The sequence below is a fragment of the Leuciscus leuciscus genome, assembly GCF_965113295.1.
Source record: "Leuciscus leuciscus genome assembly, chromosome: 10".
NCBI classification, from domain to species: domain Eukaryota; kingdom Metazoa; phylum Chordata; class Actinopteri; order Cypriniformes; family Leuciscidae; genus Leuciscus; species Leuciscus leuciscus.
In genome coordinates this window covers 14,063,164-14,088,833 of record NC_138734.1, presented here as the reverse complement: position 1 = coordinate 14,088,833, position 25,670 = coordinate 14,063,164, and the positions used below count along the sequence as shown (strand labels likewise).

The following is a 25,670-nucleotide window of genomic DNA, read 5'->3' as shown; positions in this document are numbered from 1 at the left end:
GGTCTTTCATGGAGACTGTCCTAAAGTGTTTGCAATTTGAATATAATAATGCATTTAAAAGTTGCTGCGCTTCACCAACGGACGTCGCTCAAATTCCTCTGGGCGCAATTGGATAGACCTAAAAACAATCAGAGCGATCGTCATTGTGTAAAGCCCGCCCCAACGTTTCTGATTGGTGCCGCGATTTCGACGGATTAGAAATGGGCTTGAATGAGCTCTTTGCCAGACTACTTGCAGAGCAAATCTAAATTTGCCGGAAGTTGTCTGGGTTTTCCCAGGCTAGAAAAATGCCTAAAACGGTTTCCAAAGATAAATGACAAGGTATTAGAAAGACATTAACATTAACAAATAACATAATGTTTATGATGTATATGTTACAATCAAAGGTAAAAAAGTGGGCCAGAACTAACTGCAATGGAGTCCTTTAAATTTCTTTTTTTATTTATATATCAGTGTCAATGAACTGTAAATTTTAATAGCTTTCCTGATTCACAAATACTAAGTGAACTTTGCTCAGTAATATAAAATACATACTTCTTACAAAGTTTTGTTGAGTTATAGTCAATTGCAGGGTGCAAATAACAAGTTACTCAATTGTTTGAGTGACGCTTACTTGAAACAAGCAAGTAGCAACAAAGGATGTAATGACGTTACTAAACCAGTGAGAGGCAGCAGCGCATTAAAGCGTGCCTAATGTGCAGAAAAAAGAAGAAGAAGCCGCACTTGTGAGAGCATGCGCTATAGAATCTGTGCATATTTCGGCGCCAATGGACCACTTGCACTGAATTTCGTGACGCACTTCCGTTTGGAAATAGTACGTCTCACTTATTTCCGGTTATGTTTACTTTCAATGTAATGTGGTCAATGAGTTGATCAAACGCCACCTAAAATGAGTGTCCGCAATAAGATGAAATAATTTGGCAATTTTTATTGACAGGATAAGGTATATTCTGATGTTTACTGTGTGCAGAATTTTCCAAACTTATCGGAACATGAAGTTCTCTTACGAGAGGTCTCTCGTACTGCGTAAGATATCTTACGCTAGGGGAAAATCCTTTTCCGCGAGATATTGAAGCCAAAAATTATCCTTAATTTTGTAATAATGCAAAACGCGTTGCAGCAGCAATGCAGACATAGGCGAGACAGCTCGCGCGCCTATTGGCTGCTCTGCGGCAACTGCAGCAGCCTATCGAGCGAGGCCTGGCGTGACGTCAGACCCAATCAGGGCACTTCGCGCCCGCTGCGTCACGTCCCGCCGAAATGGGCGTGGTCTAGGCCTATAAATATCGCTCGCAGGCAGCTATTATCTGATTTTTCATCCTTCAAGCGAAGCACACGCATCGCTGGAGCTGGATTAGAAGCCGCGCCGTCGAGAGAGAGCACCTTCAGCGGGACGAGTCACTGAAGTCGCTGGCCGCGCCGCCTTCCTTGCCTTCCTGCTGCGCTTTCCGGCATTATATCCTTTCTCTGCTACTGTGTTTATGTATGTGTGTGTGCTCGCCGCCGCGACACACACTCCCATTGCACTAAAAGAGCTGGGCGTCTTTTTCAAGACGCCCCTTTTCCTGATCACGCAGCTCTCGCACTCGCTGACGGCGACTGCCCTCACTGCGAGTTAGGTACTGCCTATGGTGACTCTGAGGACTCACCTGGCATCCTTCTCCGAGACTGCTCCTCCGCCCCCCCCCCCCAACCCGCAAAGCTTGCCGGTTCGCCCGCTTGCCTTGCCTGCTTGGGGGACGATACCTGTTCTCCCTCTGTTCGAGCCGCGCACACCGCGCCGCTCACAGAGGATGTCAGGAGCGGGCGGTCACGGGGCTAGCTTTCTCTCTCCCTCTGTTCAAGCCGCGCAAACTGCGCCGCTCACAAGGGAGGCTGGAAGCGGACGGTCGGGGTTAGTTTTTCTTTACGTTATAAGAAAGCTACCCTGCCTTCTGCGCCCCATTCATGCGTCACTCACCGGCGAAAGGAGAAAGATGTGTTTTTTAGTCCCTCCGAGGATGGACTGACCTTCAATTTCTCATACATATTCCCAGTTCCCTGATCATGCGACTGGAAATATCAATATTGCAGCAGGCGAGCCTGTTTTAATACAAGCGCGCCTGCAAGCATACGCCGAAGAAAGCATGTGACGCTCTTATATGCTCGTGCATCCGAAAACCTTTGCGTTCCCCCCCTGTGGCTCAGTGGCGGAATCATTGGTTTTTCTCACGAGAGACCGGAGTTTCGAATCCCGGTCTAGCGGCAGTTAAAATTATGCCGCCAATGCTTCGCTCTGTCAGTTCCCTGAAAAGCGACTGCAGACGTGCATTTTGCAGCCAACGAGCGCGTTGCACAACCCGCTCGCCTGCACCCAAACACCGTTTCTATGGTTTCCGTGCGTCACTGGCGAAAGGAGAAAAGAGCGTTTTCTGGTCCCCCCGCGGATGGACCGACCTCCTCTTTCTCGTACATTTCTCATTCCCCTCTGAAGTTCGGGCGACTGGAAATGTCTGTATTGCAGTGAGCAAGCCTGTTGTAATACACGCATGCCTGCAAACAAACGCCAGCACGTTGACGCTCTCTTATAATACTCGCGCTAACTGAGTTATAATGTGTCTCCCCCTGTGGCCCAGTGGCAGACTCTCAGGTTTTTGCACGCGAGAGACCCGCGTTCGATCCCCGGGTCTACCGGCAGATAAAATTATGCCGTCAATGCTCGCTCTGTCAGTTCCCTGAAAAGGCGACTGCAGATGTGTATTTTGCAGCCAACGAGCGCGTTGTACAACCCGCTCGCCTGCACCCAAACACCGTTTCAATGGTGTTCCGTGCGTCACTGGCGTAAGGAAAAAAGGGAGTTTTTCTGGTCCCGCTGCGGACGGACCAACCTCCTTTTTCCTATACATTTCCCATTCCCCTCTGGAATTCAGGCGACTGGAAATGTCAATATTGCAGTGAACAACGCCAGCATGTTGACGCTCTCTGTTTCTATGGCAACTTCTCGCTCGTTCAGTTCCAGTAAATGTGACTGTTCCAGTGTATCCTGCAGTAAACAAGTCGGTTCTGTCACCCGCTTGCCTGCACACAAACGCCGTTTTTACGGCTACCCAGATAAATCCCATAAGTGTGAATTTTTTCTGGTGTCCCGGCCACGGCCGATGGTGCTTTATGTGTAAGAAGAATGCCCACTGCCCAGTGCCCATCTCTACACACAAGCACAGCCCGTCATACAGGGCTCGCGCACATGAATCGGCTCAGTCCGATTGCGCTTCAAACATGGTGAATGTGCCCACTAACACCACGTTATGCATGTCTCACGGTTTCTGTAAAAACGAAACCAACGTGCACTCGCTTCACCCAAGCGAACGATGCTTTCGGTGTGATAAATGTGCCCGCTGTCCCGCGCCCACATCCACACATAGACATGACAGTTCCCACGGGAACCGCCCAGCCCTCCCCCTCGCGGTTAACCACCGCAGAGGAGTCGAGCGCGGGCAATCTGCCCGCTGTCATCAGCGCGCCCCATGCCTCAAATGTCACGAGCGACACGCTTGTGTTACAGCACACCGAAGCTTCTCCATCGCTGAGCGAGCGGAGCGCGCTTCGTATTCGACCCCTAGCTATCCATGCAGACGCATGGGCAAAGCTACCCGGGGTTTCGAAGTGGGTGCTGAACATTATAGAAAGAGGCTATTCGCTGCAGTTTCGCCGACGCCCTCGCCGCTATGTGGCGCGCGTCGAGACCACGGTAAAAACAGAAGTAGCACATCTACTTCGAGCCGAGGTGACGAAACTATTGAGCGAAGGGGCCATAGAACCTCTCTCTCAAGATCAGAGCGAGGGAGGGCTATACAGCAGATACTTCCTGGTACCGAAAAAAGACGGGGGTCTCAGACCCATACTAGATCTAAGGCAACTGAACAAAGTGCTTGTGAAGCGACAGTTCAGGATGCTCACGACCAGGCAAATCCTTGTGCAGATTCGCCAAGGAGATTGGTTTGTGTCAATAGATCTGAAAGACGCGTGTTTTCAAATACAGATAGCGTCACGTCACAGGCGATATTTGAGATTCGCCTTCGAGGGCCAGGCATATCAGTACACAGTCCTGCCGTTCGGTTTGTCCCTAGCACCCCGTACATTTACGAAGTGCATGGATGCGGCGCTCGCACCCCTCAGAATGAGAGGCATGCGAGTGCTGAACTATTTGGACGATTGGCTGATTCTAGCGCAATCTCGCGCAGTGCTCATAGAACACACGACCATTTTACTCGATCACCTCGAGGATTTGGGTCTGAGTGTCAATTGGGCGAAGAGCTCCCTGTCACCCAGTCAGAAAATATCTTTCCTGGGCACAGAACTGGACTCACTATCCATGATAGCGCGACTATCACAACAGCGCGCGGTAGACATTCGACGCACAGCGAACTCTTTTCGCTGCGGCGCGTCTGTCCCGCTCAAGAGATTTCAGAAGATGCTAGGTCTCATGGCCTCAGCATCGTCAGTGCTCCAGCTGGGTCTGCTCCGCATGCGCCCGCTGCAGTTTTGGCTGAAAGCGCGAGTCCCACGCGAAGCGTGGGCACCCGGTTTGCTTCGCCTCAGGGTCAATCAGAAATGCGTTACAGCTCTGAAACCCTGGAAAGCGAACGACTGGTACCAATCAGGTGTAAGCCTGGGGACTTCCTCGAGGGTGAAAGTGGTGTCCACGGACGCGTCCACCTCGGGATGGGGAGCGCTGCTCGAGGGCAGACCGTTCTTCGGCCAGTGGTCAGAACGGGAGAAGCTCCTGCACATAAACTGCCTTGAAATGCTGGCAGTAGACAACGCACTGACGCGTTTTTGTCCCCAAATAAAAGGTCACCACGTCTTGGTCCGTTCGGACAACATGTCTGTGGTGTCCTACATAAATCGCCAGGGCGGCATCAGATCCGAGAAACTGTACAGGCTGGCAGAACGCCTCCTGGTATGGGCTCAGTGCAACCTGCGCTCGCTCAGAGCAGCGCACGTGCCAGGGATCATGAATATAGGACCAGACAGACTGTCCAGGAACAATGTTCCGGCAGGCGAATGGTCTCTACACCCACAGACAGTCCAACTGCTGTGGAAGAAATTCGGCAGAGCGGAAGTGGACCTGTTTGCGTCTCAAGAAAACGCTCACTGTCAAGAATTTTTCTCCAAGAGCAGGAGCGCGCTGGCCCATGTGTGGCCCCGCCGCCCGCTCTATGCTTTTCCCCCCGTCTCTCTCCTGCCTCAGGTGATAGAACGGATCAGGGAAGAAGGATGCTCAGTACTGCTGGTAGCACCGTTCTGGAAAAACCAACCTTGGTTCCCAGCCGTGATGCAGTTAGCAAGTACTGCCCCGTGGCCAGTACCAGTGAGGAGAGATCTCCTCTCACAGGCCCGCGGCTCGATCTGGCATCCTCACCCGGAACTATGGTCCCTTCATGTCTGGGCCATCAACGGGTACATGTTGGACTCCCTAAAGGAGTATTAAACACGATCACGCAGGCTAGAGCTCCGTCTACAAGACGACTCTATTCTTCGAAATGGTCAGTGTTTTCGGGCTGGTGCACAGCCCGTGGTGTGTCACCCACAAACTGTGATGTGACGGAGGTGCTTTCCTTCCTACAAGAGCTGTTGGATGGGGGCAGGGCCCCCTCCACGCTCAAAGTTTATGTGGCGGCTATAGCAGCGTTCTCAGAAACAACGCTTGGTCAGTCAATAGGAAGGAACGATTTAGTCATCCGCTTCTTAGAGGAGCTAAGAGACTGAATCCTCCCAGACCTCCCTCAGTCCCCGTATGGGACCTTTCTACGGTTCTGGAAGCCATGAAAGGTGCGCCATTTGAGCCTTTACAGTCAATCGATTTGAAACACCTGTCTTTCAAAACTGTGTTTTTGCTGGCTCTCGCTTCAGTGAAGCGCATAGGGGATCTGCACGCGCTCTCTGTGAGCGCGGCGTGCATGGAGTTTGGGCCCAATGACTCAAAAGTTATACTCAAACCTAAGCACGGTTATGTTCCAAAATCCCTCAACACACCGTTTAGGGCGCAGATTATCTCTCTGTCAGCCCTACCGGTCCCTGATGAGGAAAGAGACGCGAGCCTCCTTTGCCCAGTCAGGGCATTACGAGCTTATGTGTCTCGCTCGTCTGTTTTCAGACAGACGGAACAGCTCTTTGTTTCGTTTAGCGGACGTTCTAAGGGACTAGCCGCGTCGAAACAGAGCCTATCCAGATGGATAGTTGATGCTATAGCGCTGGCATACGCCTCCAAGGGCATGCAGTGCCCTTTGGGTGTCAGAGCGCATTCCACGAGAGGCATGGCCTCTTCGTGGGCCTGGTCAAGTGGGATTGCCTTGCAAGATATTTGTATGGCGGCAGGCTGGGCCTCCCCGTCTACATTTATAAGGTTTTATAACCTAGAGGTTCCCGCCCTGCAGGCCAGGCTGCTGTCGGTCTAAACTACCAGTATTATCTGACCTGATGCGTTCAGCTCAGAATGCTGCGTTTACTGAGCACAGCTCAATTTTCGACAGTTTAAAGCTGGGCAAACTGTGTAAGACCCACATTTTTTCCCATCAGTTCAGGCCGTACCCCGCCCTGTCTGTATGATGAAATTTGCGTCCCTTCGACGCTACTTTATGTGGAAAAGTGAGGCTGCACCCCTCCTTCTTCCCGGACTCTCTGTGAGTTCACTGAGTGATTGTGCACTATATGTACCCCGGGCTTTCGCCCTTGGGTCTTTGGTGTCAGATCTCAGCATGCACGGCGTTTTACACTGGGTCCCCTAGCGTAAGATATCTTACGCAGTACGAGAGACCTCTCGTAAGAGAACGTACTCGGTTACTAACGTAACCTCGGTTCTCTCTAGAAGAGGGAACGAGTACTGCGTATCTTGCCGTGCATGCACACGCTCTGGTTGCTTCGATGATGAAAAACCAGATAATAGCTGCCTGCGAGCGATATTTATAGGCCTAGACCACGCCCATTTCGGCGGGACGTGACGTCAGACCCAATCAGGGCACTTCGCGCCCGCTGCGTCACGTCCCGCCGAAATGGGCGTGGTCTAGGCCTATAAATATCGCTCGCAGGCAGCTATTATCTGGTTTTTCATCATCGAAGCAACCAGAGCGTGTGCATGCACGGCAAGATACGCAGTACTCGTTCCCTCTTCTAGAGAGAACCGAGGTTACGTTAGTAACCGCCAGGCCTCGCTCGATAGGCTGCTGCAGTTGCCGCAGAGCAGCCAATAGGCGCGCGAGCTGTCTCGCCTATGTCTGCATTGCTGCTGCAACGCGTTTTGCATTATTACAAAATTAAGGATAATTTTTGGCTTCAATATCTCGCGGAAAAAAGGATTTTCCCCTAGCGTAAGATATCTTACGCAGTACTCGTTCCCTCTTCTAGAGAGAACCGAGGTTACGTTAGTAACCGAGTACGTTTTAATCCAACCCAAGCCGATCTGAGAAAGCAGCGGGTGTTAAAAATACGCCATTATTTCACCACAGGGTGTCAGTGTTCGTCTAAACTAGTGACCATAACACTGAAGTGTATGAGAACAGATGAGAACAGATGAATAACATCATTACAAACCATGAACATTTATTTATTTGGATTAGATATTTTAATCATTCTGTGTCATTTTTCAATGTCAATCTTTTCACCATTTACATGTTTATGCCCAAAATGCTATAATATTCAAAGTAGTTGACTGTCATTCTCCTCTACGCTGTGTGCGTTATTGATTAAATAGCCTAGCTTATTTAACATCGTTACAGGCACCTCGTGAGCATTCATTCATTCAACTATTTTAAAAGACTGGAATAAACACCAGCGCACACAAGCAATCCTTTTAATAGTCAATTTCATTAAAAAATGTAAACCCAACAAGTATGAAAAAAAAAAACTATTAATGAGACGAGCATATATGCATATATCATTTTCATAGGACTGCTGCAGCTTGGAAACAAATATATTTATAGGAACATTTTAGCAGGCTTAAGATAATTAATACAGAGATCATTATTCATTGTTTTAATCAATTGGCAGCCATTAAACATAATGCTAATCTGCATTCTCATTCCTATATAGGTGTGCTGAACGCTCTAACCGGAAACTCCCGATTATGTACTAACTAGAACGCGGAAGTAGTTGTGCAAGTAGTCCATTTTGCAGATGGGGAACTGGGAAGACGTTGACAGACTGTTTTTATCTGGAGCTTCGTTACATTTTTGGAATAATAATAATAATAATAATAATATAAGTAATCAAGCATGCAACTTTTGTGTGAAAGTTTTTTTTACTGTCTGTCATTCATTTTTGCTAATCTTCTTAATGTGTACCAAATAATTGTGATTTTCAGAGCTTGAAGAATATCGTTAGGCCTGTTTTTTGCGCATAAAACTATTAGGTACTATAATGGTTCCTGGATTGCCTGAAAAGTTATTTAATTGTCCCAAATGTAATATTAATTGTGGTTTTCTATTTTACCATTTTCCCTGATGCATTCTCCTCTGTTGGCATTGGTTTATAAATTATTAAGGTTACAAATCTGGTGAAATGGCGCACATTTACAGTTATAGGTAACCTGCAGCTTATTCATTGCAGAGACGAAGTTTGTGTTGATTTTTGACAGTATTTGTGATTACACAACAGCATTACACTAATATTTCTAAATTCAGTAAATTCATAATGTAATGTAATGTAATTTATTTTATTTTTTTACTCAAACTCAACTGCTTTATATCACTGCTGATATAATGAGCCATCTTTTAACAAGATGAGAAACTTAGTGATGTTAAGTGATTTTAACCCTAGTGATAGTGGAACTCTCATTGTATCAAAGATGAACCAGACCTTCTCAATGCGAAGACGTGAGATTGTGAATGCAGAAACTCCAGTGAAAACATTGATGGAGCGGTGGCCAGTTCTTTTTACAGAGAGACAAGTAAGTACTTATTCATATCCCTTTTTCCACCATGAGAAAACCGCATTCTGTTTAGGGCTCTAGAATTGGCTTGTAGGCCTGACCATGCATTTTTGCCTGTGTTGTACTGTAGGTGTTTGCGGAGTTTAACGGTATAGTCACAACAGATCTGCAAACTGCAGAGTAACTTTTATGGTGCTGTGGATCGCTACACACCACGCTTTGTCACAATCTTCAAGTCTTCAAGAAGCGTTGGAGAGAAATTGGATGAGCTTATGCAGCAAACTAATACAGGGGTGAGTTTACTGAGTTAACTGTTGATCATGGTTTTGCTTACAATCTATCTAGCTGTTGTCTAAAGTGTTGTGGGGTTTTGTTGATAAACACTTTAACTGTGGACTGTAATCTTAATAGTCACTTCTCCACTTAGGGAAGTAAAATGTGCACTGTCGAGCAGCATTATGGTATTGGTAATAGGGGTGTAACGATACACGTATTCGTATTGAACCGTTCGGTACGAGGCTTTCGGTTCGGTTTTCGGTACGCATTTTCAAACCGAACGGTTCGTTGGACCATTTTTCCTGCCGACCAAAATTTCGTTATTTCAAATGTAGGCGCGTGGCAAGCTCGCTCATAATGTAAGAGATACCGGCGGGACCACAACATTGCCCAACATCAAATGGCAAACGTAATGCAAATCGTTATTGTGTGGTTGAAGGACCGTTTATCAGTTTGGACCAGTGCAGCGCGAGCCGATCGTGATCATGCGACACTGTTACTACACAGCGCTAATAAGAGATCCAGTAAAGAAAGCATTTGAATTCTCTACAGAAGTAATAACATCGCTGCGAGATCTAGTGAGAAACATTCTCATTTCTCCGTTATTAACGGATCAAACAGCGCTGACATGGAAACCTGGAAGAAACATTGTGCCATTCAATGAACTATCCAGTGTCCACAGATCAGCAACATTCACCATGGATTTACTGTAGTAACACTAACTGCAACCATGGAAGTTTGGCAGGAATAGTAGGCTATAATGCCTTCAAGTAACATTACGTCGGTTTTATTTTGACATTATGAATACAACTGCTGCCCTCAAATGTTAATCTGAACTAAAATAAACTTTGTTTATAACTACTACAATATTACATTTCATTTTTTCCAAGGAGCTGTTTTGTTTTATATGCTCCTAAGAAGAGTCAATTGTAGCTCTAGAATTGCACAAAGTAAAAAATATCATACTTTATGATGTTAGTTTTCATTTTAAAAAAATCATTAAAAAAATTAAATCAAGGAAATTTCTCTGGCATTTCTTTCTTTTTGCTGTATCAAAAACATACCGAACCGTATTGAACCGAACCGTGACACAAGTGTATCGTATCGAACCGAACCGTGAATTTTGTGAACCGTTACACCCCTAATTGGTAATGATTTTTTTCTTTTCTTTTTTTTTCTTTTTTGTAAATTAAACTTTTAAAGGGTTAGTTCACCCCAAATTAAATTTAGTTATTTACAAAATATTATCAAATGTTCACAGAACAACAACTGTTCAAGCAAAATGTCCTCGTGAACACGCATTGCAGGTCAGCAATTTTGTAAATTAAGTGGAAAATTGTTTATTGGCACAAACAAAGTACTTGCATTGTGTCATAAAATTGAGATTATACCATTAGACTTGCATGGATTACTTTGTCTTTCTTACCTTTCTGGGGCTTTAAAGTGCTAGATGCCTAGGCTGCCTATTGAGGGACAGAAAGCTCTCAGAGCTCATTAAAAATATCTTCATCTGTGTTCTGAAGATGAACAAAAGTCTCACAGATATGGAATGACATGAGGGTGAGTAATTAATGACAGAATTTAAATCTTTGGGTGAAGTAACCCTTTAACAAACTTATTTTTACTGTAGCTTTAATTCAATACCTTGCATACTCAAAGGGATTGTTCACCCAAAAATTTTTATTAGCTCATGATTTACTCACCCTCAAGCCATCCTAGGTGTATGACTTTCTTCTTTCAGACGAATACAATCTGAGTTATATAAAAAAAAATGTCCTGGCTCTTCCAAGCTTTATAATGGCAGTGAATGGCCGTTTATGTTTTGAAGTCCATAAAAGTGCATATATCCATCATAAAAGTGCTCCACACGGCTCCGGGGGTTAATAAAGGCCTTCTGGAGTGAAGCAATACATTTGTGTAAGAAAAATATTCATATGTAAAACTTTATCGACTAAAATCACTAGCTTCCGGCAGACGGTCGTACGCATCGATTTACAGCGAGAGAGTAACACTTGACCGTGACGCACAACGTAATGACGAACGAGGAAGCGCAGAGGATAAGAGCAAAAGAAAATACCAGTCACGAATTAGACGTCTAAAACGACGATTTTTAAAGAGAAATGTGAGAGGAGCTTGAGTTTGTTGCCCAGCTCTGTTTGTTTGAACTGCGCGAGGCGTCAAAGCTTACGCTACTCCTACGTCATACATCATCAAGTGAACATCACTTCACTTCAGAAGGCCTTTATTTTACTTTGTTACTGTACTTAAGTACATTATTCAAGTATCTGTACTTTATCTGATATTTTTTATTTTGGAAAACTTTTACTTCACTACATTTCAAAACATAATATTGTACTCCTCTACATTTTATAAAAGCATGTCATTCATCATTATTTTGAACTGAAGAAATCTTCACCCACGCGACGCGATAGCGAAGTCCAATTCGTGAATGCGCTGATTCTTATCAATTAACCTGTTCATTAAGTTAGCAAAAATCGCACTGACCAATTTATTTGTGGACCAATCTGTTTGCATTTGTTCTCAAGTTAACAACTTACTAATTCAAATGATCCAGTCAGTACGAGGCTCAAGTTAACAATTCACTGAATTCACATGATACGTGTTCATCGATTGCTCCTGTCTGCCTCGTTGTTACTAGTGCTGTTGCGTTGGTTTGCGTCTGTAAGCTTCGTATATCTTTGTTTTGAATCATTATTTACTTACTTAAGGTGGACGATGATGCAATTTTTTTCTAGAAACAAACTTTGTTGTATTTTTTCATGTTATCACTGTGAAGCTGCTTTGATACAATCTGTATTGTAAAAAGCGCTGTATAAATAAAGGTGACTTGACTTGACTTGACTTCAGAAGTCTGACTCAAAATGAGTCAAGAATGGGAGATCCTTTCAGTGCATGTGACCGATGACACTGAATATAAGTTACTAATGCAAACCATATTTAGGTCACAAGTGTTAGCTGATTGTGAACCAAATATGCTGTCAAAAGGGCAAGCTGTTTAAGCCCATTGTGTTAATGCTTGCTAGGTTTTAAAGTTTTAGGCAAAAAAGAAGCATAAATAACACAAATGAATGCCAGTGCATCTTCCCCGCTGCTGTAGCAGTTTCAAGTGATGTAAAGATAATATGTTTGGATAGCGTTCTTCTTAAAATGTTAACACATTTTGCCCTATTTGGTGTATGTTTTCTTACAGATCAATACATATTTAGTGTCTGTATAATCTTCCTTACTGACAAGTGCAAAATTCATAATGATGTCAGACTGAGATAACCTATTTCAGCTCTATCTGTGTTACTAGTACTTTATACATATATTATTACATCTAGAGTACCAAGTGACCAACAATTTGGAAATTGTTTTGAGAGTAGCAATTTGTCCTATTACCATGATAACCATAGAATCCCATGGTTTCCCCTAATTTAACCCATGGTTATGAGGTGAGGATATAGTTGTGTCACTTACTTTAGCAGTACACAGCCACTGCCTGACGGTGGCGCTATCCAGAACACCTGTATCCTGGTCCTCCTGCGAGGGGAGCTTTCTGTCACTGCTGGAGGGCAGTTAGTCATAAACTGTGTGTCTTCCTCGTCGATTATCTGTAGAGTGCATAAACCCATACTCATTACAAATGTGTACAAATTATTTATTTTCTAAGATTTCCTATTTATGTTTAAAAAAATCCAGTTTTGTGGAATTACACACAGGCCATGCAGCATAAACAAATTAAATACTTTTTTTCTCTGTTGGTGTTTTATTTTGAAATTTTTATTTTTAAAATTAATTCTGTTAGTAAAAAAATTTTTTTTTAATTATTAGCTTTTCATCAATTTACTAACCTGCAGTTCCTTCCCAAACCCTAGTTTGGAAAACCCTGACGTAATGTAATTGTCACGGTTTAGTTCCAATAAAGACGAAGAAGGATTAAGGCGAGACACTGATGGTGAATAGGGTAAAATTTTAAAATAATAGATATCACCATGAAACTTCCTCAGTTGATTACTTACACAAGTATATACAAAATGTATCACAAGTTTTAGAAATGTGTATGTTTAATTATGCAAATTAGTAGGGGTGACCCCGAATAGTCGAAGATTCGATGCTTCGATTGGAGGAGCCTGATTCGACTACCGATCTCACGCTCGAATCTTCGCTGAGGTGTTATGAAACGAGGATCATGCCACTTTGGCTATATGAGGGGCGCTCAATGTCTGATTTCACATAGAACTACCGGTTTTCTGTCAATACGTTAATATTCAGCCTATTATGATAATGCTGTATATAAAAATGTGCAAAGAAAGAAGCTTTCTAAATATTTTTTAACGTGCGTGAATAAATCCAAACACCCCGTGACAGATTTAAGTTTCACTTTCAATCCGTGACCGACAGAGGAGCGTCTTGGCGGCAAGGATTTAAATCTTTAACAATGTCTAGGACAAGAAAATCTAAAGTGTGGATCATGTACACCATCAGAAAGGATATTCTCCAAGGCTGGATTTAGCATCAGGAAAACCAGTCTTTCACTCTGTCTGTGTCCGTTGGAGTCTTTTGTGCGCGCGGATAAAATACATTCTAAAACACGTAACGTGAAAAACGTTTAACGACTCAATCTCCTAAAATAGTTAAATAAAAAATATAGGAGGAACCTATTCTGGGTTCATCTCTGCACATAAAGTGTGTAGGCTACTGTGTACAAAAGCCACGTTAAAGTGCCTTTTAAGTGTTTTAAAAGCTTTTTTCACGTTAAGCATTTTAGAATGTCCCGTGGAAAACCAACTTGTTAACGTTGGCCGGCAGAAGTGCGATCATGGTTTTCCTTAATTGAACTATTTTAGGAGATTAAGTCGTTAAACGTTTTTCACGTTAAGTGTTTTAGAATGTATTTTATCCGCGCGCACAAAAGACTCCAACGGACAGACAGAGTGAAAGACTGGATTTGTTCTCTCGATCAGGTATAGGGTACAAGTGATTTCAAAACTTTTCAGCCGGTTCTAATTCGATTTTTGGATGCTGTGAACATTTTTAGCTAAAAAGACTGCGACTCCAGTTTAGCATGTATTGTTGTTTCTGCAGTTAAAAAGACAAAGTTGAAAATTCTGGCTACTATCGTTATTTTAATAATTTCTTTATTTTAATTGTATTTATTGATCTGTCAGGGTTATCTAATCCAACTATTTGTGGCTTGTGTTTTGAATATTATGTTCCCCTGCACTTTAGGCATTTTGCACACATTTGCTCATCTTGTGACTTGATTCTGATTTATTTCGTTTTGTAGTTTTATTTATTAGAAAGGTATATTCTGTTCATATTTAATTAATTGTTTATTTTTTCGGTGCATCGATGTTGTGCTGTACTTAGAGCCTGCTCGCACAGGTAATTTAGCCGATTACATTTTTTTGCATGTGAAATGCAAATCCTGTCTGCAGTGTGGACTTTCTGGAGTTATTAATGTTATTTCTTAGTTTTATTGATCCAAAATGTTTTTATACATTTTCTTCTATATCTTTGTGTGATTTTCTGTACATCACGGCTTTGAAATGTTAAAGCCCCGCCCCCACACATGATTCGACTATTAGTCGACTATAGGCAAGACTTGACAATTCTGATTCGACTATGAAGATCCATAGTCGGGGACACCCCTACAAATTAGGCATTATCTCATTAAATATGCACGATTTTGCATATATTTTCGGTAGATAGATCTGAACATATGATAAAGCCAGGTGCAATTTTTATTTATTTTTTACACACAATATGAAAATAAAAATTCAGAGGGATTTCAGGATATATGCTTTCATTACCTAGGAAATCAAAATATACTGTCCATAGCCTTAAAAAATCGATTTTCGCCATATTTGTTTTATTAAAATGTCACATAAATCAGGCCAGGAATGATTTATTAACAAATCCCTCAGAAAATATATTCAGAATACTGCTAAGTGCATAACTGGAAAGTTTGGTGTACATAGGTGCTACATAGGCTGAGATGTTTCTACTGGAGAATCACAAAAAAACTCATTTTGAGAAATCAGAACTTCATAAATAATTGCTTGCTGGGCTGTCAATAAATGAATGCTTTGTTACATCATTCTATCTCCCGAGTCTTTCTGGTAGAACTGGCGGTGGGGCTGGCGCAGTGGGAACAGTTAGTTGACGAAGTTGATTGGTGAGCTCGGACACCTGCACCACCAAGACCTGTACCGCATGACCCGTGGCCACCATCTGGTCTTCTTAACGATCAATGCGTGAATTGCTGCGGGATAGAAATTCCTGCAGACTCTCCTCTCTCGCTGAATCCATTTGTGGTCAGATCGTTCTGTCAGGTTTAGTCTAGAAGTAGAGTCGGATTCAAATGCGAGTGAAACAAGTTTATTGAAACACCCACATGATTTGGCACAGGTTTTTACTTCAGATGCCCTTCCTGTCACAACCCAGCACTGGGACATATTCACATTCACACTCACACAAACAATTTGGCATATCCAATCCACCTAACCTGCATGTCTTTGGGGGGAAACCAGAGCACCCGGAGGAAACCAATGCAGACTCGAAAAGAACATGCAAACTCCACATAGAAAGGCCTCCAGGCTCAGTCGAGGCTAGAACCGGGGACCTTCTTGCTGTGAGGCAACAGTTCTACCCACTGAGCCACCATGCAACCCACAGGGGGACTTTAAATACAGCTGTGCTCATTAAATTAATCAGATAGTGGTGGGAAACTATAACAAAGTAAACGGGAAACTAATGAAATTCAAACTAAAAGTCTGTTAAAGTGGGAAACTATAACAAAGTAAACAGGAAACTAATGAAATTCAAACTAAAGTCCATGAAAACGAAACTTAAGACACACATAATAGAGTAACTGTTCCATTATCAGAGAGCAGCAGACAGCCCGCAAGTCCGCAGTGAAGGTGTGGCAATGTCTGACCCAGGTGGAGCAGGTGGAGCGGATGATCCGAGGGAGCACGACGAATAAACGATTAAAAGCTAAAAAAAAAAAAATTTTTTTTTTTTTTTTTTTACGAAAAACAAATAAATTAGCCGTTTTCTCATTTTCTACTTTCAATTTTAAATCGAAAAATGAATGAACACAGATACCTTTCACTGACTGAAATACAACTTAACAAAATAAAATCTGTGCTAGTTGGGTACAATATACAGTAAATATAAGGTGAGCATTGTCAACAATTGCTTTATCTATCAGTTGTTGCTCCTTTTTTGTAATCATTATGACTGTTTAGAGACCAACTCTATCAACAGCTGTCGGTTCCAATAGTTTTTTTTTTTATGTTATTGGTAGGTGGGGTTTTTTTCCTGCTTTTCTCATCCCAGTGCAACAATTTCATCCCAGTGCAACTAGGCCCGTAGGAATTTGCTGATCAGATATAAAGTTGTTCATGCCTTGTATTCCCTGAAAATATTCACTCACATTGTGAAAAGAACCCGAGGGTTGTCTAAAATCTTAAAATCAGCCGTGGGAAATAAACGCATGTTTGTGTACGTATGTGCTTCCGTCTCTATGACTCCTCAGAAGCATCCTGTAATATCTTTAACTGTGAAAAGCGTTTGGGTGAACTTTGACCTCCACTGCCCTGACCTCCACTATTTGGGTGACTGCTGGTGAGCAAGCTGTCACAGCTGAGCCAATGAAACTTATTGTCAAACAAAACTTTCTGGCCAAACAAACCGGTCAAATGCTTTTAGAGCAACAGAGCATGATGGCATTAATTTTAAGCAACATTGAAGTTTTTGTGAAACTGAATTTATGACCGACATTACTTCAATATTGTGACATTTATGAGTGAAACGGAATACCGAATAAGAAAAAAATTGTTGGCAGGGCCTGATTTTATTATACCATTTGTTTGGATTTTTTTATTTTTATTTTTTTATTTTTTTACTTTCTTGTAGCAGACTAGCAGTTAGATGGTTCAAATGTTAGATGGTTTTATTAGTGGTTAAAATATATTTGACCCAAGCCATCAGAGAATCAAAGCCATTCAAGAGAAAAAAACAATTTTCACATTTTGATAAAAAGGTAACAAATACAAGCATTCCTTTTGGTTATGTAAATCATTAGAGAAAAAGCTGAGCACAATCACTGACACATCAACAACTCATTTATGTAATCCAGCAGATTGAAAGTCTGTGTTTGTCCTCAGACAGCCTTGCTAAAAATGTTACAAATATATATATTTTTTTCAGCTAGCTCAGGCATCCTCTTATTAATCTATTACCATCCAGATAGGAAATGTATCTGGTGGCGGTATACAGTATTCTTTTTCTTGCAACGCTTCTCATTTATTTTGACCTTAACAGTAAACATTTCTTGTTTTTCTGCCTCATACACCTTCATTGTGGATTTAGAGTTTTGCTACAGGTTTCTGGGTAAGATAATAGTTAGTGTGATTGTGTTACGTTCTGCTCTGACACACGGGTAGAGGATCAAAATGCAGTTCTATTTGAGGGTAATCCAGAATCATAATCCAAAATACAGGCAAGGATCAGAACCACAGGGCAAACAATCCAAACAATCAAAGGGCAGAAAACACAGGGCAAACAGGGAAAATCCAAGAAACCAGGCACGAGACTCAAACCATAAATATGGGAAACCAAAGACAGAATGTTCAGAATTGTAGTGTAACACTAGACAAGACTTTTCAGAGAATGATTGAATAAACCAGGTATATATAAGCTGTGTCCCAATTAAGGGGCTGCATCCTTTGAAGGCCGCGTCCTTCGAAGGATGCACCGAGACTCATTTAAAGGGGAAAGTATAGCTGATTGCGTCACCACGGCGCAACGAAGGCTGTCCCAATTCGAAGCTCCTTCAAAATGTGGCCTGCAAATGCGTCCTTCTTTTCCTGTGAATGCAGGATACATCAGAAGGATCCTTTGCAGCCTTGCCTACCCCAGAATGCATTGCACGCCAGAGACAATTGCCAGATTCCACTTTTAAATGCAAGTATTGGGTTTCAATTAAGGGGTTTGTAAGTATTTGAGTAATCTAATGCATCTAATGATAAAAATGAAAGAAAAAAATATAATACAATAAAGGTTCAAATGCTGACTTATATGTTACCAGTATGTGATTTTACATAGGCTAGTTTATACTATTTAGACTTTATTATGTACATACATTGACCATGGTGAACATTTTTAGATAGGTTTTCAACCCTGTTTTGTTTTTAGGTTATATATACAAATGTTCCTGCCGCTCGTCACAACGGCTGTCACCAGTTGCTAGACGACAAAACCAGACTGTCCCATTAATCAAACACAGCTAGCAACAATTTGTTAATGTGACAATACATTTTGTTAGTTTCATTTTCCAAATAACCAGTGGTGGAATGTAATGACATACATTTACTCTTGATTAAAGTATAAATTTGAAGTACTTTAGATTGTTATTCAACTCCACTTCATCTCAGAGGCAAATATTGTACTTTTTATGAAAAACTGACTCTTTACACATGGATACTAGATTGTGATATTAGATATTGTTTAAAAAAATATGAACAGTATATAATAGAAACACTAAAAATAATATGATATATATCAGGGATAGGGAACGTTCGGTCCTGCAGGGCTGCTGTCCTGCAGAGTTTAGCTCATAGGACGGTTTTGAATGTTAAAATACTTTATGGTTTGATTTTTGAATATGTGAGTTGATTTATTTTATTCTTCCCTCTTTCTGAGAGCATCTCAGTGACATGGCAGCCCACGCCTGAGTCAGCCCTACAAACCTATTGGTAAAAAGTGGAAATATGCACTCATCCCAGATGATGTCTCTCCGGCAGAGGCCTTACCAGGGTCTCTATTGGTGTGTGCAGCACCACCAGGGTCTCCTGCTCAGCTAAATAAAAGTCTACAAAAAATGTTTTCTTCCAATCTGTTTTATGTATACTGTTAATTTAAATGTTTGTTTTGTTTTTCTTATCTTAAACGTAATTTATCTTGTAAATAGTTGTAAAAAGTACTGTAAGTAAAAATGTATAGAACAATTAATTTTGTATCAAATGTACAAATTAATTGACAAGACAAAAATAAATGTACAGAATAATTTTAAATAAGTAATAGTTAATAGTAATAGTGATAGATAAATAAGTTATACCTTGTATTACAAAAATAAACAATGCACATAAATAATTGTTTGTTTCATTTACAAATTATAACTAACAAAAAATAAAATAATATATGGATTGTTTAATTCACATAACCAAAAGTTTATTTCTCTACCAATCTGTCAAGAAGAGAAAACAATCTGTCCATTCTCTCCCTGCTTTGTCTCTCTGAAACATCATGTCCTCCCTAAATATATCGATCAGCTCATCATCTCGGTCTCGTTTCTCTTGGCTGGTGCTGGTTCCTCATTCTATCATTCAGAAATGCTGCCCGGGGAAAAAAGAACGGTAAGCAGGGTTGCCAGGTCTGTGCAACAAAAGTAGCCCAAAAATCCCATCGGCTCTTCTCCATCGGGCGGCCGAATTCTCCACTGGATTATACGTCTGAGGGATGTTTTGGGGGTGTTGGAGCGCCAAAATCGTACTTACGGGGATGGAAGTCAACCAACGGAAAAAAAATTCACCCGTGGCAACAACTTAAAAGTAGCCCAATTCAGCGGGAAAACCTCGGACTTGGCAGCGCTGACGGTAGGCTGCATTAGAAGAATCCTTCTACTTGGGACAGCCTTCGTCGCGCCGCTGTGACGCAATTGGCCTTCAAATGCAGCCTTCGGAGGATGCAGCCGCTGAATTGGGACACAGCTTATGACAGAGTTAACAAGGGTAATGCCACACAGGTGGAAGAGATCACACAATAATGAGTCCAGGCAATGGGTTATGGAAAATATAGTCCACAGCGGAATGGCACTGGTCTGTGCCTCTGATGGATATTCTGGGCACTCCAGCTGGTGATCATGACATGGTGATTTAAGTACTGCTGGTATCCCAGATGATGTAAAAAGAAAATTACATCAATAAAGACAGTCTGATTCTGGAGACTGCAAAGTCAAAATGGCCACTTTACCCTAATAAAAATAAATAAAAATAAAAAACTATACCAAAATTTATAAATGTAAAATATATTTAGTACATATTTTATTTAGTATATATATATATATATATATATATATATATATATATATATATATATATATATAATACTGTGTGGCATTATATATATATATATATATATATATATATATATATATATATATATATATATATATCTCTTTTAGTATATACATTTATTAATACTAAGCCTAATGTGTTTTAATATCACTATTAGTAAGGAAAGTATGATCTCTGTATAACATCAGTCTTTAAATGCAATATATTTCAAGTGTACCTAAAGTATACTTGCAATAGGTCCACTTTAGCACAATCAAAAATACTTAAGTAGGACCTCAGCACTATTTCTGGATAACTAAAGTGCATTAAGTACAAAATTAGTACCACTTTAGCATACTTTAAGTATACTAATTTAGTATACTAAAAGTACAATTGCAGGGTATTTATAATAAGTACGTAAATGTGTTTGTAGTATACTTAGCATAAAATAGATGTATTTGAAATACATTTTGGTATATTTATTTTTCACTAGGGTAGTAGTAGTGCCAGGTAAGATCTTCAACTTCAAATTAATTCCTCCCTTAATTATATAACATTATAATTATATAAATAATGCAAATACAAAATAACACAGTTATTCTCTCCCATTTAAATAATGTTTATGACTCCTCGTAGTTAAATACATACAGTTCAAACCATAGCTAGCCTATTGTTTCAGCAGGTACCACAGCATGATTACTCAACCCTAATAAGAACAAGATGCAGAACCTGCAATACATTTATAGGGATATTTATGTTATCAAGTCCAAAGGAAAGCATTCAGTCAGTAAGCACCAGTGCCAGCTCACCTCCCAGGAGAACTCAACAAAAAGTGCTTTTAGAGCAGTCTCAAAAATGGCTAAGGCGGCGCATGCTCGCAGATTTTAAATAAGCCGTACTTCAAATAACCCTAGTTACAAAAGGTTTTTCTGGAGGCACAGCAAAAAAAAAAGAAGAAGAAAAAAAAAGTTCTGGCCTTATTAGGCCACATCAACCTTGAAGGCTGACGAACAAGTGAGAGAGAGACAGAGTGCTGCTCTAAGTGACTGTCACTCCAGGCACTGAATCTAAACCAGCAACCAGGTCCAGAGAGACTGTTCCTGAGGTGGCTGGATTTTGCACTCAGCTGGCTGGAGAGACAACCATATCAATAAAAAGAGTTTGTGCAAAACTTGTAACAAAACTTGTGCAAAAAGAGGCCTGAGTCTCTAGAATAAAGGCCCCGATATACTCACGATGAAGTAGGGGTATAAATAGGACAGTTCATTACCATACGATATGATTCTCTCAGCCAGCGATACGATATTCACCAATACCTCAAAAAAATCTGCTATACGATTACGATTCGATTCAGGGCTATATAGATTGATTTATCGATATTTTGATAGTATGTGCTAAGTTTACACAACCAGTTTTTTATCCCCTAGTAGTTTTTAACCATATTTTATTAACTCACAAATGCAACCAAAATATATAACATGAACGTTTAATTAAACTGTTTGAAAATCGATCAAACTGCAGCTGGGTTGTTTTAAGTAATTATTACTAAAAAAAATTCAAGTTCATTCAAAGTATGTGTTTTAATTAAAAGTTGTTGTTTTTTTGCAAAAGCAGATAACGTACTCGGTTACCTACGTAACCTCGGTTCTCTCTAGAAGAGGGAACGAGTATTGCGTAAGTTTCTTACGCTACGGGTAAAGTTGTCTTTTCTCGAGATCTGAAGCCAAAAATTATCCTTAATTTTGTATTTATTGTCAACGCAGTGCGGCAGACAGCAGACCATGGCAGGCTGTATGAGCGTGCTCATTGGCTGTCCTGCGGCAACTGCAGCAGCCTACCAGTGAGCCCTGCGTGACGTCACGCCCTCCACGCGCCTGGCCCGCCAGAATGGGTGTGGCTAGCGTGTATAAAAGAGGGGCTCACAGGCTGGAATTTTCATAGACTGAAGCGAATAAGCTCGTGGCGCGACACGGCAGGTTACGCAATACTCGTTCCCTCTTCTAGAGAGAACCGAGGTTACGTAGGTAACCGAGTACGTTCTCTTACGAGAGGTTCTCTCGTATTGCGTAAGTTGCTTACGCTACGGGAACCCCTTGTCAACGCCGTGCGCGCCGAGCATCAATGCATGATTCCCAGGGAACCCGGGGAAAATAACATGCGAGAACAGGTGGCCAGCAACGCGGGCCAGCACATGTCATAAGCACTTCATAAGGGTACAGAGCGGCACTGCCGGTCTGTGTATAAACCTGAGGTGAGTGCGGCCAGCAACGCGGGCCAGCACAGTACACAAGCACATCACAGGGAAAATATATAGAGCGGCCTCGCCGGTCCATGTATGAAAAGTGTAAGCCCTAGCGCCACAAGTGGAGACTAGGCGGCCAGCAGCGCGGGCCCGCACTAATACAACAGCGCATGATGGGGAAAAATACAGAGCGGAACCACCGGTCTGTATAAAGAGACTTTTATCCCTAGTGCAGCTTACCAGAAAAGCTAGTAATACATAGGAGTAGTCTGCGCATAATAGATGGGCAGAACATACATCCCGCTTAGACTGATAACAGTTTAGCCTGCAAGGCGGGGACTTCCAGATTATAAAATCTCACGAATGTGGAGGGGGAGGCCCAGCCTGCCGCCATACATATGTCGTGAATAGAAATCCCGCTAGACCCCACGAAGCCCACAAAGAGGCCATGCCTCTGGTGGAATGGGTTCTGATGCCCATAGGGCACTGCAGGTGTTTGGACGCATATGCAGCTGCGATTGAGTCCACTATCCATCTGGACAGACTCTGTTTCGAGGCGGCGAGACCCTTGGTGCGCCCACCAAACGAAACGAAAAGCTGCTCGGAACGCCTGAAGGCGGCGGAGCGTGTGATGTACACTCTCAGCGCCCTGATGGGGCATAGGAGGTTATCACTATCATCACTGTCGGATGCAGGCAGAGTCGACAGGGAGATGATCTGCGCCCTAAAGGGAGTGCCAATCGCTTTTAGGACGTAACCATGTCTCGGTTTGAGGATGACTTTAGAGTCATTAGGTCCGAACTCGAGACACGCAGGGCTGACAGACAGCGCGTGTAAATCCCCCACTCGTTTTACTGATGCCAGAGCTATCAGAAAAACGGTTTTAAGCGAAAGGTATTTCACATCCACGGAATCTAATGGTTCAAAGGGAAAAGCTTTCAGGGCCTCCAAGACCAAAGAAAGATCCCAGATAGGAACCGAGGGGGGCCGCGGGGGGTTCATCCTCCTGGCTCCCCTAAGGAAGCGGATAATGAGCTCATTTCTTCCTATTGCATGGCTGCGCGTCGTCTCAGCGAACGCTGCGATAGCCGCAACATATACTTTGAGCGTGGAGGGGGACCTGCCCTTGTCCAACAGCTCTTGTAGGAAGGAGAGCACCCGCGAAACCCCGCATGTGCGTGGATTCAGGCTCCTAGTGGCGCACCATTTAGTGAACACTGACCATTTAGACGCGTAGAGTCTCCTCGTGGAAGGGGCTCTAGACTGCGTGATCGTGTTTATGACCCCTTCTGACAGTTCAACGGGTATCTGTTGATTACCCACGCGTGCAGAGACCAGCGCTCTGGGTGGGGATGCCATATCGATCCGCCGGCTTGAGAGAGGAGATCTCTCTTGACCGGGATCGGCCAGGGGGGTGAGTGCGACAGCCTCACTAGATCTGGGTACCAAATTTGGTTCTCCCATCGTGGGGCTATGAGGAGCACCGAGTGGCGCGTTTCCCTGATCCTCTTTATTACCTGTGGTAACAGAGAGATCGGAGGGAAAGCATACAGCGGGCGGCTGGGCCAGGTTTGGGCCAGCGCGTCCTCGCTCTTTGAGAAAAACCTCGGGCAATGAGCGTTGTCTTTTGACGCAAATAGGTCGACTTCCGCCCTGCCGAACAGGTGCCACAGTAGCTGGACTGTCTGAGGGTGCAGGGACCATTCTCCCGGGGGAATGTTGTTCCTGGACAGTCTGTCTGGACCGACATTCATGTGGCCAGGCACGTGTGCGGCTCTCAGCGAGCGCAGCGCGTGGTGAGCCCACACTAGAAGGCGTTTCGCCAGATTGCAGAGATTTCTGGATCTGACACCGCCCTGTCGGTTCACGTAGGACACCACAGACATGTTGTCCGAACGGACTAGCACGTGGTGATCCTGTATATGTGGTAGGAAGTGCCTGAGCGCGTTCTCGACCGCTATCATCTCCAAACAGTTTATGTGGAGGCATTTTTCCTGGTCTGACCACAGGCCAAAGACCGGTTTGCCCTCGAACAGAGCGTCCCAACCTGAGTTGGATGCATCCGTCGAGATAACTTTGCTGTGTGAGACGGCTCCCATTATCACTCCCTGCTGGTACCAGTCGGCCGCTAACCAGGGTCTCAGCGCTGAAACGCAGCTCTGAGTCACTCTGATTCGAATGCCGCCGGAAGCCCAGGCTCGGCGAGGCACACGGGCGTTCAACCAGCGTTGTAGGGGGCGCATATGTAATAGACCCAGCTGAAGCACTGCTGCAGCTGAAGCCATATAACCCAGCATCCTCTGAAACGTTTTCAGGGGTGCGGTGCTGCCCAGCTGGAAAGATGCGGCCAGCCGAGCCGTCATTGCCACAGAGTCCAGTTCCAAGCCCAGAAAAGAGGTTGACTGACTGGGCAGTAATGAGCTCTTGGTCCAGTTGACTGCGAGACCCAAGCTTTCCAGGTGGCTGAGAAGCACTGTTCTGTGAGAGATGAGTTCTCTCTCTGACTGTGCTAGAATCAACCAATCGTCCAGATCAGTAGTTCCCAAACCTGTCCTGAAGGCACCCCAACACTGCACATTTTCTTTGTCTCCCTAATCAAACACACCTGATTCAACTCATCAGCTCATTAACCCATGTGATAATGAGCTGATGAGTTGAATCAGGTGTGTTTGATTAGGGAGACAAAGAAAACGTGCAGTGTTGGGGGTCCTCCAGGACAGGTTTGGGAACCACTGGTCCAGATAGTTAAAAATTTGCATGCCCTGACCTCTCAGGGGAGCGAGAGCCGTGTCCATGCACTTTGTGAACGTACGGGGTGCTAAAGACAGGCCGAACGGCAGGACGGTGTACTGATATACCTGACCGTCGAAGGCGAATCTCAAGAATGGCCTGTGACGGGGTATTATCTGGATCTGAAAGTAAGCGTCTTTCAGATCGAGGGAGATAAACCAGTCTCTCGGGCGAATTTGCGTGAGAATCTGTCTGGTTGTGAGCATCTTGAACGGTCTTTTCATAAGAGCTTTGTTCAAGTATCTCAGATCTGGGATTGGTCTGAGAGCTCCATCCTTCTAGGGCACGAGGAAATAACGGCTGTAAAAACCTGCCTCGGTCATAGAAGGGT

The 25,670-nt window shown here is 43.1% G+C and overlaps 2 protein-coding genes across 2 annotated transcripts in view; both read right to left on the bottom strand.

Annotated features, from left to right (window-relative positions):
• The window catches only part of LOC309508430 (uncharacterized protein), a 240,330-nt gene that overhangs the window by 125,995 nt on the left and 88,665 nt on the right, over positions 1-25,670 (bottom strand). The gene's annotated exons all lie outside the window — the stretch shown is intronic.
• The window catches only part of spon1a (spondin 1a), a 294,770-nt gene that overhangs the window by 225,880 nt on the left and 43,220 nt on the right, over positions 1-25,670 (bottom strand). Inside the window, exon 3 of the mRNA XM_082182938.1 lies at positions 12,662-12,795. Coding sequence (XP_082039064.1) covers positions 12,662-12,795 — 134 coding nt within the window. The remainder of the gene's footprint in view (positions 1-12,661; positions 12,796-25,670) is intronic.